A 14,809-nucleotide genomic window follows, 5' to 3' on the forward strand; every position below is an offset into this window, starting at 1 on the left:
ATATAAGTTTTTATTATATCTTCTTGCCTCTTTGTCATAGATGAATTGACTATGTAAGTGTGGGTTTATTTCTGGGATTTCTATCTGTTCCTTCAATCTTTGTTAAATTTTGTGCCAGTACCATACCTGTTTCTTCTTTCTTTCTTTCTTTCTTTCTTTCTTTCTTTCTTTCTTTCTTTCTTTCTTTCTTTCTTTCTTCTTTCTTTCTTCTTTTCTTTCTTTTCTTTCCTTCCTTCCTTCCTTCCTTCCTTCCTTCCTTCCTTCCTTCCTCTTTCCTTTTCTTTCTTTTCTTTTCTTTTCTTTCTTTTCTTTTCTTTTCTTTCTTTTCTTTTCTTTTCTTTTCTTTTCTTTTCTTTTCTTTTCTTTTCTTTTCTTTTCTTTTCTTTCTTTTCTTTTCTTCTTCTTTTCTTCTTCTTTTCTTGATACCTAACATGGGGTTTGAACTCACAACCCAGAGATCCAGGGTCTCATGCTCTATTTGAGCTAGCTAGATGTCCTGTAACTGTTTTGATTACTATGCTTTGTAGCATAGTTTGAAATCTGGCATGGTAATATGACTAGCTTTATTTTTTTTAATTTATTGTTTTAAATTAAATTCAGTTAATTAACATATGTTATTACTTTCGGAAGTAGATTATAGTTATTTTTAATCAGTCTTATACCTTGTGCTCATTATATCACGCGTAACCTCCTTAATGTCCATCATCCAATTACCACATCCCACCACCTCTCTTCCCTCCAGCAACCCTCCATTTGTTTCCTATGATTAAGTCTCTTGTGGTTTATCTCCATCTCAGATTTCATCTTGTTTTGTATTTTCCTCCCTTCCCCTATGATCCTCTGTTTTGTTTCTTAAATTTCCCATATGAGTGAGATTCTATATTTATCTTTCTTTCATTGACTTACTTCACTCAGCATGATACCCTCTAGCTCTATCCATGTCTTGCAAATGACAAAATTTCTTCTTTTAAGGTCTTATTTATTTATTCATGAGAGACAGATATATATAGAGATAGAAAGAGAGAGAGAGAGAGAGAGAGAGAGAGAGAGAGGCAGAGACACAGGCAGTGGGAGAAACAGGCCCCATGCAGGAAGACTGACAAGGGACCCTATCCCGGGTCTCCAGGATCACACCCTAGGCTGCAGGCTAAACCGCTGAGCCACCCAGGCTGCCCTCAATTATGGCTAAGGAGGGTTCCATTGTATATGTCTACATGACATCTTTATCCATTCATCTGTTGATAGACATCTGGTCTCTCATAGTTTGGCTCTTGTGAACATTGATGGTATCAATATTCCGATGCAGGTGCCCCTTCAGATCACAGGTACGTTTATCTTTGGGGTAAATACCTAGGAATGCAATGGCTGGGTCATAGGGTAGCTGTCTTTTCAACTTTTTGGGGAACCTCCATCCTGTTTTCCTGAGTGGCTCCACCAGCTTGCATTCCCAGCAACAGTATAAGAGGGATCCCCATTCTTCATATCCTCACCAACCTCTGTTTCTTCCTGACTTGTTAATTTTAGCCATTCTGACTGGAGTGCAGTGCTATCTCATTGTGGTTTTGAATTGTATTTCCGAGATACCGAGTGATGGTGAACATTTTTCCATGTATCTGTTGGCCATTTGTCTGTCTTCCTTGGAGAAATGTCTGTTCATGTCTTCTTCCCATTTTTCAGTTGAATTATTCTTTGGGTGTTGAGGTTGATAGGTTCTTTATAGATTTTGGATACTAGTCCTTTAACTAATGAGACACTTGCAAGTATCTTCTCCCATTCTGTCGGTTGTCTTTTGGTTTTGTCGACTGTTTCCTTTGCTTTGAGAAGCATTTTATCTTGATGAAGTCCCTCCCAATAGTTCATGTTTTGCCTTTTTTCCCTTCCCTTTAGAGATGTATCTAGCAAGAGGTTGCCGCCTTTGTTCTCCTCTAGGATTTTGTTGCATTACTGTCTCACATTTAGGTCTTTCATCCATTTCCAGCTTTGTTCTTTCTCATGATTGCTTTGGTGATTTGGAGGCTTTTGTGGTTTCACACAAATTTGAGGATTGTTTGTTCTAGTTCTGTGAAAATTATTATTGGCATTTTGATCGGTCTTGCATTAAATCTCTAGATTGCTTTGGGTAGTACGGAGATTTTAACAGTATTATCCCAGTCCATGAACATGGTTTTTCTTTCCATTCATCTGGGTTATCTTCAGTTTCTTTCATTAGTGTCTTAGAGTTCTCAAAGTATAGATCCTTTACTTCCTTGATTAAATTTATTCCTCAGTATTTTATTCTTTTTGATGCTATTGTACATAGGATTTAAAAAACATTTTTGCTACATTGTTATTAGTGTACAGAAACACAACAGATTTCGGTATATTAATTTTGTATCCTGCATCTTTACTCAGTTTATTAGTCTTAGTAGTTCTTGGTGGAATCTTAGGGTATTCTATTTGTAGTATTATGTTATGTGCAAGTAGCGACAGTTTTCTTTTTCTTTTAATTGGAAGATGTTTACTTCATTTCTTGCCTGATTGGTGAGCTGAGCCTTCCAATAATATGTTAAATAAAAGTGGTGAGAATGGATATCCTTGTCTTTTTCTTGCTCTTAGAGGCAAAGCTTCCAGCTTTTCAACATTGAGTAGTATTCAGTTGTTGGTTTGCTATAGATGGTCTTTATTATGTTGAGGTATGTTCCCTCTACACCCTCTTTTAGAGACATTTTTTATCATGAATGGATAATGAGATATGGACAATATTTCTTTCTGCATCTGTTGAGATGATTGTCTGATTTTTATCCTTTATTTTGGTAATTACCTTGTTTTGGTAATTTACTTTGATTTATGAATATTGACCTACCCTTCCACATCGGGAACAAATCCCACCTGATCATAGTAGATGATCATTTGAATGTGTTGTTGAAGTTCATTTGTTCATATTTTGTTAGCGATTTTTGGATATATTTTAATCAGGAAATGGGTCTATAATTTTGGTGTCCGGTTAATGTTGGTCTTGTCGAATGAATTTGGAAACATTACTTCTTCTAGTTGTTTTGAAGTAGTTTAAGAAGAACAGGTGTTAATTCTTCCTTAAGTATTTGGTAGAATTCACCAATGAACTCAGCTGGTCTTGTATTTTTTGCTTATTGGGAGTGTTTTGGTTACTGATTAATTGCTTAGTATTAATCAGTCTACCTAGATTTTCTATGATTTCATGGTTGAGACATGGAGGATTGTATGTTTCTAGAAATGAATTCATTCCTTGCAGGTTGTCTAATTTGTTGGCTTATAATTTTTCATAATATTCTCTTTAATCCTTTGTATTTCCATGTTGGGGATTGTAACTTCTTTCATTTCTTGTATTTCATGTATTTGATTCTCTCTATGTCTTGATAAACAAAACTGACAAACCTTTAGAAAGGCTTATATTGTCACAGAATCAAAACTTAGTTTCACTGATTTTTTTTTATTTAAATTCAATTGGCAAACATACAATCTTTTGTTTTTCTAATCTCTATTTCACTCTGGTTCTTTTTAATTCTTGCTAGTATTATATAGCAAACATTGATTCCTTTTTTTTTAAATGGCCATTCTTTGTTTCCCTGTCTTTTTCTTTCTTTTGGAATACTCCTCATTTAACTAATCTATAAACTTTCTGTGTCGAGATAGTTTGAATTCTACACATTTTATTTATTATTTGGCTCAAACTATTGAAATTTATTTTCTCATATTTCTAAAAACTTCTGAAATTAAAGTTTTAGCAGGATTGGTTTCTCTGTGCTTTTCTCCTTGCCTTATAAATGGCCTTTTTTCCTGTGTCTTCAGATGGCCTTCCCTCTCTCAGTCATTAGGCATTTTAGGCTTTATGTATCTATTTTTAAAGATTTTACCTATCCATGAGAGACAGAGAGGTGGAGACAGGGGCAGAGGGAGAAGCAGTCTCTCTAGAGGGAGCCTGATGGAGAACTCGATCCTGGGACCCTGGGATCACAACCTGACCTGAAGGCAGACTGTCAACCACTGAGCCACACAGTGCCCCGAATTTTACATTTTAATGTTTTTATTTGTTTCATAGGGCTGCTAGAACAAATCGCCAAAATTTGGTAGCTTCCAACAATTGGAATTTATTCTCAAAGTTCTAGAGGCCTAAAGTTGGAAATCAAAGTATTGAAAGAGCTAAACTCCCTCCAAAGGCTCCTTTCTTCCCTCTTTCAGCATCTGGTGGGTTCCTGGTTTTCCTTAGCTTGTGCCAGTTTCACTTGAATATTTGCCTCCATCTTCACATGGCCTTTTTCTCAGTGCCCCTGTGTCCTACTATATCTTTTTATTCTCTTATAAGGACATTGCTAATTGGGTTAAAGGGCCATTGTAAATCCAGGATGATTTTATTTCATAATCTTTACCTTAATTACATATAAAGACCCTTTTCCAATAATTAGGCTCCTAAATTAAAGGACCAGTGGTTAAGTCTGATAAATGTTTAGCCCACCGGAGTGTTATATGTAGATGTTATCTACTAAAGAGTATACAACTGTTCATCTGTATTCTCCTAGCACTTTTGCATCTAAATCTGTAAGCCATCTGGAATTTATTTTGATTTAAGGTAGGATATAAGTTTATTTTTTGTATAACATTATTGGCAGATCACCCATTTAATAAGGATAGGATTTAAACCTATGACTTTGGGATCCCTGGGTGGCTCAGTGGTATAGTGCCTGCCTTTGCCCCAGGGTGTGATCCTGGAGTCCTGGGATCAAGTTCTGCATCAGGCCTGCTCCTCCCTCTGCCTGTGTCTCTGCCTATCTCTCTTTCTGTGTGTGTCTATCATGAATAAATAAAATCTTTTAAAAAATAAATAAACCTATGACTTATTTTCAAAGTCAACATCTTTACTTTTATGTATAACTACCTCTTTTTAGTATTTTAACTTTTAAAAAGTTTGCCTGTGAGGCTTTTTTTGTCATCATACATCTCATAACAGAAAAGACTACTATTACAGGCTTTGTTGGTATTTGAAAGTATGATGGAAGCTAAAAATCCAAAGAGAGTTTGTCAGCACTTGGCGCCCCCAACCCCAACCATTTCCTTAAGCATTTGTTATTCCAGGAAAGAAGGAGAAATGCCAATTGGGAAAGTATGTTGGAGAGCATGGTTTGAGATGCTGGCTTATGTTGCTGTGCCTCATATAGTTGTGATTGGACACCTCGTGGACATCTGTAATATATGCTGTTTAGTCCTGTTAAAAGGTATTTTAGGGTCTTTTTCAAATTTTTATTTACATTCTAGTTAGTTAATGTAGAGAGTAATTATGGTTTCAGGAGTAGAATGCAGTGATTCATCACATACGTATGACACCTGGTGCTCATCAGAACAAGTGCCCTCCTCAATACCCATCACCCAGTTAGTCCATCTGACACCCAAGTCCCTCCATCCACTGTGTTTTTTATCTGTTGTTAAGAGGCTTTTGTTGTTTCCCTCCCTCTCTCTTCTCATCTGATCATCTGTTTTGTTTCCTAAATTCCACATATGAGTGAAATTGTGTGGTATTTGTCTTTCTCTGACTTATTTCACGGAGCATAATACATTCTAGCTCTATCTCCATCAGTGCAAATAGCAGGATTTCATAGTTTCTAATGGCTGAGTATTGTATTGTGTATCTATGCACATCTTCTTTCTTCATTCATCAGTCGATGGACACTTAAGCTCTTTCCATAGTTTGGCTATTGTTGATAATGCTGCTGTAAACATTGGGGTGCTTGCCGATTCAGTGTCATTACATAGTAGTACAATGGCTGTGGGGAAGTTTTACTTTTAACTACTACTTTTCTACTTTTAATATTTTTTCCAAAGATTTTATTTATATTGAGTGGGGCGGTAAGCAGGGTGGGAGAGCAGAGGCAGAGAATAATAGACAATCTCAAGTAGCCTCCATGCTGAGCATGGAGCCCAACGTGAGGCTTAGTCCCATACCTATGAGATTGTGGTGACCTGAGCCAATATCAAGAGTTGAGCTTAACTAACTGAGCCACCCAGGAGCCCCTCTATTTTTGACTTTTTGAGGCATCTTCATACTCTTTTCCAGAGTAGCTGCACTGTTTTGCCTTCCCACCAATGCTGTAAGAGGGTTCCCCTTTCTCTACATCCTTACCAACATCTGCTGTCTCCTGTATTGTTAATTTAAGCCATTCTGACAGGTATGAGGTGATAGCTCATCATGGATTTGATTTGCATTTCCCTAATGATGCGTCTAGTCTTTTAGTCATGTGGGTGTCTTCTTTGGAAAAGTGGTTATCCATGTCTTCAGCCCATTTCTTAACTGGATGGTTTTTCAGTGTTGAGCTTGATAAGTTCTTTATAGATTTTGGATACTACCCCTTTATCAGATATATCATTTGCACTTGACAGAATGAGCACTGGGTATTATTCTGTATGTTGGCAAGGAGGAGGGGCAAGATGGCGGAAGAGTAGGGTCCCCAAATCACCTGTCTCCACCAAATTACCTAGAAAACCTTCAAATTATCCTGAAAATCTATGAATTCGGCCTGAGAATTAAAGAGAGAACACCTGGAATGCTACAGTGAGAAGAGTTTGCGCTTCTATCAAGGTAGGAAGACGGGGAAAAAAGAAGTAAAGAAACAAAGGCATCCAAGGGGGAGGGGCCCCGCGAGGAGCCGGGCTGAGGCCGGGGCGAGTGTCCCCAGGACAGGAGAGCCCCGTCCCGGAGAAGCAGGAGCTGCACCTACCTTCCCGGGCAGAAAGGGGCTCGCAGGGAGTTGGAGCAGGACCCAGGAGGGCGGGGATGCCCTCGGGCTCCCCGGGACTGTAACAGAGCAACTGCGCGCCCAGGAGAGTGCGCCGAGCTCCCTAAGGGCTGCAGCGCCCACGGCGGGACCCGGCGGGACCCGGAGCAGCTCGGAGGGGCTCGGGCAGAGGAAGAGGCTCCGTGCGGAGGGTGCTGCGCGGTTCCAGGAGCAGCTCGGGGGTGCTCGGGCGGCGGCTCCGCGGAGGGGGCTGCGCGGCCCGGGAGCGCGAATCCAACAGCGCAGGCTCCGGAGCACAGGGCGCCGGGACACAGCCCAGGATCCGGCCTCCCCGGGGACAGGCAGAGGCCTGGAGGGCCCAGGACAGCAAGGACGCCCCTGCCCCAGCTGAGCAGATCAGCGGCCCCGCCCGGGAGCCTCCAGGCCCTGCAGACGGAGACCTCCGGAGTTCCTGCCGGAGCTGAATCCAGGTTTCCAGAGTGGCCCCGCCACTAGGGCTGTTGCTCCTGGGGCCTCACGGGGTAAACAACCCCCACTGAGCCCTGCACCAGGCAGGGGGCACAGCAGCTCCCCCAACTGCTAACACCTGAAAATCAGCACAGCAGGCCCCTCCCCCAGAAGACCAGCTAGACTGATTGACAACTTCCAGGGGAAGCCAAGCAACTTAAAAGTACACAGAATCAGAAGATACTCCCCCGTGGTTCTTTTTTTTTTTTTTTTTTTTTTTTTGCTTTTTGATTTGTTTCCTTCCCCAACCCCCCTTTTTTCTCCTTTCTTTCTTTTTCTTTCTCTTTTTCTTTTTTTTTTCGTTTTTTTTCTTCTTCCTTTTTTTTCTCTTTCTCTTTTCTTTCCTTCTTTCTCTCCTCTCTTTTTCTCCTTTTCCCAATACAACTTGCATTTGGCCACTCTACACTGAGCAAAATGACTAGAAGGAAAACCTCACCTCAAAAGAAAGAATCAGAAACAGTCCTCTCTCCCACAGAGTTACAAAATCTGGATTACAATTCAATGTCAGAAAGCCAATTCAGAAGCACTATTATACAGCTATTGGTGGCTCTAGAAAAAAGCATAAAGGACTCAAGAGACTTCATGACTGCAGAATTTAGAGCTAATCAGGCAGAAATTAAAAATCAATTGAATGAGATGCAATCCAAACTAGAAGTCCTAACGACGAGGGTTAACGAGGTGGAAGAACGAGTGAGTGACATAGAAGACAAGTTGATAGCAAAGAGGGAAACTGAGGAAAAAAGAGACAAACAATTAAAAGACCATGAAGATAGATTAAGGGAAATAAACGACAGCCTGAGGAAGAAAAACCTACGTTTAATTGGTGTTCCCGAGGGTGCCGAAAGGGACAGAGGGCCAGAATATGTATTTGAACAAATTCTAGCTGAAAACTTTCCTAATCTGGGAAGGGAAACAGGCATTCAGATTCAGGAAATAGAGAGATCCCCCCCTAAAATCAATAAAAACCGTTCAACACCTCGACATTGTATGTTGGCAAATTGAACACCAATAAAAAATTAATTTATTATTAAAAAAAGCAAATGCCATGTGGTATTTGTCTTTTCTCTTTCTGATTCGTCTCCCATTTCTCTTTTTTTTTCTGATTTTCTTATTTTTCTGATTTTTCTGATTTTCTTTTCTGATTCGACTCCCTTAGCATGTCTCGTTGGCTATCATGAAACCTGTGGTGATGAAAACAGGCGCGTGTGTATCGTTATCAGTTACCAGTTTCAGGCCTGGAGGACCGAACCACATACAACGGGCAGTTATTCCTTGGTAGTAGAAGGTAAATGTCCTCTTTTCTTTCTGTTGGAATCCTCATTTAATTAAGTAATACCATCTGTCTGAAACCTTAAGGAACCATTTACTTTATTACCTGACACTTGACATTGAGGGAACCCTATCCTGGATAATGGAAATATTTCATTTGGGGGCTTCACATGATCTTTGTTCACTCAGGAATATGGCTTTGAAATAAAAATGATATGTTTCTTAACTACTGGGAGAAAGCTGAGTTGCTCTCGTGTCTCCGGCAGAGACAGGAGGCCACACCGAGGACGCCAGGCACATGCACGTCCCAGAGGAGGAAAGGCAGCAGAAATAGAGAGAAAGGCAGTGGTTCAGGGACAGCAGGGAGGAATGGTCAGTCGTCGGTTGTCCCTGTGGTAGAAATGTGGCCCATGTACCTTCTGGTCTCGCCTGAGCAACACTGGCAATGGACCTAAAGTACCACGATGTGTAATTTAAAAGCATCAGAGTTAGTTTTTGTCTGAAGTTAACATCCTTTATTACAAACAAAATGCATGAAGGAATTATAGAGGTTGATGACAACCACAACAAAAATTAGACACAGTGCAATGAGAGGGGAGGGGAAGCCTCTGTTGGGCTGCAGCCGTGATGAGCTGCTGCTCGGTGGCAGAGGCTGGCTGATCCAGTAAGGGAGGTGGATGCACCGGCCCTTCGATGAACTCGAGGGCGGGCACTGAGGCCTGCCCCACGTTTTGGAGCAGCCAGGGGTGCAGGCAGCACCTCCAGGTGGGGACAGTGAATCAGAGGTGTGACCAACACCTGCAGTGGCTTCGACTCAACAGGTGCCATCTCGGCCCCTGGCAAGCACTCAACTCCAGCAGCATTGACTGGCTCAATCATTCTGGCCCTGAAGCTTCAGCAGGCCCCGTGGTAGGAGCTGCGGTGGGCTCTTGAGGTGGTTTGGGATCTTGCTCAGGAGCGGAAGCTAGTTGGTCCCCTGAGACAGGTGGCTGCTGCAGCATGTGAGGGAACCCGATTGCATGCGCCGGGACGTGATCTACCTCCAGGGTGGCCAAGGTTGCAGGTAGGTCCTCCTTGTTGGGATGCTGAATCAGAGATGTGACTGCCTCATGCATTGGCTTGGACTCAGCAGCTAGCAGCTCGGATTGGGTCAAGCACCCAGCTGCAGTAGCCTTGACTGGCTTGATCAACTCAGGACCTGAAGCTTCAGTACGCTCCACAATAGTAGCTGGGGTGGCTTCTTGATGTGATTCAGGGTGTTGCTCAAGGGCCGAAGCTGAGTGCTCCACTGAAGCAGGTGGCTGCTCCAGCATGTTGGGAACCCCGATAGCCTGCACCATGGTGAGCTCTTCCTCCTGGGTTGCCAAGGGTGCAGATAGCTATTCAAGTCGGAACAGTGAGTCAGAGATGTTACCATCACCTGCATTGGCTTGGACTCAGCAACTGGCCTCTTGGCTCGAGCCAGGCACTCAACTTCAGCAGCCCTGCCCAGCTCAATCACCTCAGGCCCTTCACTCACCTCGAGTCCGCGCTGGCCTCTTTTAGCTGTGCAGGGCACTATCCCGTTCCTCAAGGAGGTGGAGCAGAGGTTCTCTTCCTCGCACTCCTGCCCCATCACCTGTGTGGAGCTCTGTAATGACAGTGTCTGGCAGCCAGGCAGGAGGCCTCATTGCCCAGTCTGGCTGCTTTGGCTGGGCCGCCACACCCAGCTGACTCCATTCCAGACAAACTACAGCACACTCGGCACACATCTCCCCAAAGAAGAGAAAAGGGATGCAGCTCTAGGACCTTGGGTTAACTCTGGGATGGGTAAGAGGCACCTCAGGAAACGTCTTTCCACCCTCCTCACCATGATATCAGTGTGACCATGCAGGGATCACCGGGAAACCTGCTGCCCAGCAACCTCCTCCAGCATAGGTGGGACCTGCCCACACATCCCTGGTCCTCTGAAACTGAAGAGGAGGGGATGTGGCTACCCAGGATGGCTGGCACAGGTGGCCTGGCCTGGCCTGGGCTGCTCTATATTACCTTAGGGCACCTCCTGGCAAACGCCCTGAGGTGTGGGGTGTGACGGTGGTACCAGTCTACAGCATGTGAAAGAGCCGCATCCCTGGGCTTTCTGGAAGCCAGAGCCCTGGGAAGTTGGCAGGCAGCAAGAGAACATCTTTCACTAGCGGATGTCTCCAGCCAAGTGAGCCTGATGTGGGGCTGCACTAGAATGTGGGTGTCTGGTTGCAGGGGTTCCAAGTTCTGATGGACTCTGTTGTCAAAGAAGTGACCTCACTGCCTGGGATCCCCTACCTGAGTCCACTCCTGGTTGAACCTTCGGTGTTGTCTTTTCACTTCTGTGTCTAATGGACATCTCAAATTTAACTTATGGAAACAAAATGATTCCCCTCCACCTCAAGCCCCCCCATCCCAGTGTTCCATGATAGACTTCTTTATTCCACTTGTGCTTATGTCGACCACCTGGGTTTCTCCCTGTCCACATCCCACATCCTGTCCATGAGATTCACAATACGAATTGTGCCCTTGTGCTATCCACATCATTCTTGCCTCATTTCCTCTGTGCTGTCCACATTATTCTTGCCTCGTTTCTCATGTCATGTTGTGCCTGAGCCAGCTCGGACAAGGCAAGCTGATGTGAAAGTCCAAGGAAATTTTGTGAGCTGGTTGGCATCATTTTGGGAACTTGAAATAATAATTGTAGAACAGTGCACTTTATGTATTTGTTTCCTATCTACTGTCTGTGTCCACCCAAGTGCCTACCACAGTACCTGAGGCAGAGAAGGCCCCCATTTTTTTTTTTCTAAAGGTACATTGTTGTTTTGGTGCCTTGTGCACAGATTTTGGGAACTTCAGTGATGAAAGTCATTGAGAAAGAGATATAGGCAGTCCTCCAGATTCCCTTTTAGATGCAAGTATCCCTCCCACATGTCACTTAAAAATGTCAGGTTCAATCAACGCTGGGTCCTTCATTAGTTTCTCATGAGTAAATTTGCTCCCTGTTGCTAGGGCTGCAGTCCTAAAATTGTAAATGTTTCTCTCGTCATAAAAATGTACTCTCCGGATTATAGTTGTTATTATGTCTTGGACAAATTTCATATTTTTTCTTCATAGTCTATTGTTTTAGGAATTAGAATTCTTTAATCTCTGGGTTGTTTCATTCAGATATTGATGCGTTACTATTTTTTGAAAAACTTGCTTAAGATTTTTTGTTTACCTACTATGCTAAATTCTCAGCTCTTTGAGATCCTCTTTGATTCATTGTTGAATTGCCTAACCACCTAGCAAATGTGTTAGAAATGACGGGTATCTAGTAAAAGTATCCTGAATGTAATTCAATAACCAATTTCAGTTTTCTGTATGGACCCATAAATTTACAGCCTCTTCGAAACTCCATTATAACATTGTTACATGTACTTTTTCATATTTGAAATACATTATTTCATAATTGCTTATGTAAAAAAAAAGTACTGTGCCCAAGATTTAAAGTTCTTATTTACGAATGCATTCACATCATTCTCATAATGATGTATGGCATTTAATGTAGTAGTGAAATTGTTCATGTCGGTGTCTCCGGCAACTTTTCCTTCTGTACTTGTGTTGTTTCTGTTTATATCATTTGGATATCTTTTGAAAAACAATGACATTCTTCAGACCCCTGAATATTTCCCTGGTGGTTTTTTATTTTTTCATGTCATTTATTTCTATCTATTTGACCTGTTGAATACATCAGTTAAACAAATGTTTGCTTATTTTACATAAATCGTTCTTTTTCTTGTTGTACAATTTCATTACTAAGTCTTAGACTAAGATGGGCCTTAGATAGGAAAATTCTTCTCCCTTTGGTCTACAAAGCTGAGCAAAGTGGGTGATGCTTTAAAACATAACCTGTTGTTGGATAACTGTATCAGGCTTACGTGTTTTATATTTTTGCTTTTGTAGTAATTTAATTACCACTTTTGGAGCACTTTCTACTTAATCTTCATTAGAAACTAGCCCTCCAGGCAGCCCCGGTGGCCCAACGGTTTAGCGTCGACTTCAGCCCAGGGTGTGATTCTGGAGACCCGGGATGGAGTCCTACATTGGGCTCCCTGCATGGGGCCTGCTTTTCTCTCTCTCTCTTTCTCTCTCTCTTTTCTCTCCGTCTGTCATGAATAAATAAGTAAGTAAATCTTAAGAACAAAGAGAATTTAACTCTCCACTGAGGTTATTAGCCCAATAGCTTAGTAAATAAAAATAAATATTAATTCTAAATTCTGTATCTTTTGATCAACTTTAATTTATCAAATCGAGATTACATGGGGTTAAAAATTAATTTCCAACAAGGAGAGATATCTTTTCTTATAACAAAATTAACAAAAATAGAACATAGTCTTCCATCTTTACCTTTTTATTTGTTTAAAAGTAATAATTATAAGTGTTTTATAGACTACAGTAGCCCAGTGAAGGATTTTTGTTTTCCACATTCTTCATATGCACATAACTACAAAATCTGATTTTATTTAATAGTATGGCTTACTCACAGTCTGTAAAACTTTATATCTACCATGGGTGGAATGAGATTGTGCTCAAAGAATCCCGAAATCTTGCTTAGGTCTTTTTCTCCCCTTTTTCCATGACCTGGATCTGGGCTAGAGCAGTTTAATAAGTGTTAAATGTCTGAACGGATGTGCAGATTTTGCCTTTTAGGGTAATAGCTCCTCAAAGAGATAAGCTTTGTTTTTCCATTTGAGTTTACTTATACCTCAAATAATAAATGTGACATTGCCTCAGCAATTGCCTGGCCAAAGAAAGAAAAAAAGTTAATTTCATCTTTTGTTAAATATACTGTTTAGCATAAATATTAAAGGTAGGCCAGGAAAAAAAATCAGTATAGATAGAGGTATTAGATTTCAGGAAAATGAACTTAAAATGGTTACACTCTTCATTACCCTCTCAACTCATGTGATGGGCTAAGGAGCTTTTGTGATCTGACCTGTTTCCCCTCTTCATCTTCCCTTTCATTCCTGCCTTCATCCTCTCCCTGTTAGCTAGAGCCATGCTAAATTCTGTCCAGTTCTCTGACTGCGTGCCTTGTTTTCTTCTACATACTTGCATGCCTAAATTCTGCTCCTCTTCCAGAAATGCTTCTCAGAAGCCTTCCCTGAGCTTCCACAGATGGACAAAGTGCCTGTCCAAGTGCTGAGTGTTCCTGAGTATGAGGTGTATTACCGCCTCTGCTGGGGAATGAGGTCTCTCTCTGGACTCTAGGTTACTTAAGGCACAGATGATTTCTTTTCCTCTTTCCTTCACGTAACATGCGTTCATATCATTAGACACAGACAAATATTTTTGAGGAGTGACTAAATTCATCTGGATGATACATTTAATATTTGTCTATATGTTTATCTTAGAATGGATTTTGGAATAGGTATTGCCTTATTTCTTACAGTCAACGTACACTTTGAAAAACATGGATGTTAAATATGTTAAGTGATGGTAATCTATTTTGTAAGAAATACTGAAAAAATCTCAACAGGTTTTCAAAAAATTACAATTTGTTAAAATGTGCTTAAAATTACAGATTCAGAATCCTATGCTTTTAATTGTCGGCATGGGAAAGTATGAGAAAAAGCGATAAGAAGTTTTTTTTTTTTTTAAGGTCCTCATTCGTAAGGAATGTGAGAGGACCCAGAAGGTACAACTTCTGAATGAATGCTCAAAGAAGGCAGTTTTGAAAGTTAGCCAGTAAACATATTCAGAGTTTTGCCAACCCTGGAGGGTCAGCCCTAAAGCAATGGAGGGGAGATAGGACTAGGACAAGTCTAAGGGCATAGATTCACAGGACTAATGATTGAAAGGCAAGGTCTGAAAGTGAAATACCGGAAGGAAGAAAAGCCAAGTGGCGCTGGATGGATGACAGTGGAGTAAAGCATGTGGCTCAGGCCATCTGTGACCCATATAAAGAGAACAGGGTGCTCTACTGCCTTCAGGGGTCAGGCTCAGAAGGCGACAAGAAGGGCAAAAGAGATCCCTGAAAGAGTGGAGGGGTTTTTCTTCATTTTAGTCAACCTTCAGTCTCTGCCTTGTAACTTCACATGTCTAGTAATTGAAAAGAATTGGAGAGCCGTGAAATGAGAGTGACATTTGGTTCTACTTGTTGGGTTCACGTTGTTGTACATGTGTGTGCAGCCAACCAGTAGTGCTTATTATGTACCAGATCATGTACTAAGAAGGGTCTCTTCCTGAAAATCAGGAAAGAGGAGAAAGAACTAGTTTTTATAGCTTTCTGATTTGGAAAAGCA

The 14,809-nt window shown here is 41.5% G+C and overlaps 2 protein-coding genes across 8 annotated transcripts in view; one reads left to right on the plus strand and one right to left on the minus strand.

The window, feature by feature from the left end:
* LOC144314275 (uncharacterized) overlaps positions 1 to 14,809 on the plus strand; it is a 66,426-nt gene that overhangs the window by 15,320 nt on the left and 36,297 nt on the right. For all 7 annotated transcript variants that reach the window (XR_013380110.1, XR_013380108.1, XR_013380109.1 and 4 more), the window contains exon 4: positions 8,407 to 8,535. Coding sequence is in view for 3 of the 7 variants with exons in the window: in XM_077898212.1 (XP_077754338.1) it covers positions 8,407 to 8,535 (129 nt within the window). In the remaining 4 variants the exon portion in view is untranslated. The remainder of the gene's footprint in view (positions 1 to 8,406; positions 8,536 to 14,809) is intronic.
* On the minus strand, positions 9,023 to 10,751 carry LOC144313469 (uncharacterized). Its single transcript, XM_077896470.1, has 3 exons — positions 10,548 to 10,751; positions 10,039 to 10,149; positions 9,023 to 9,898 (listed from the first exon to the last, which is right to left on the minus strand). Exons 2-3 carry the CDS (start codon positions 10,132 to 10,134, stop codon positions 9,395 to 9,397), a joined length of 600 nt encoding a protein of 199 aa, XP_077752596.1. The 5' UTR covers positions 10,135 to 10,149; positions 10,548 to 10,751; the 3' UTR covers positions 9,023 to 9,394.

The sequence above is a fragment of the Canis aureus genome, chromosome 5 (genome assembly GCF_053574225.1).
Source record: "Canis aureus isolate CA01 chromosome 5, VMU_Caureus_v.1.0, whole genome shotgun sequence".
Classification (NCBI taxonomy): domain Eukaryota; kingdom Metazoa; phylum Chordata; class Mammalia; order Carnivora; family Canidae; genus Canis; species Canis aureus.

Bases quoted from the DNA above. Each gene is read 5' to 3' on its own strand.
- LOC144313469 (XM_077896470.1), bottom strand. From the start codon at position 10,134: ATGGGGCAGGAGTGCGAGGAAGAGAACCTCTGCTCCACCTCCTTGAGG. The intron at 9,899-10,038 runs GTGAGTGAAGGG...CGACTTGAATAG, and splicing joins GAGGCCAGCGCGGACTCGAG to CTATCTGCACCCTTGGCAAC.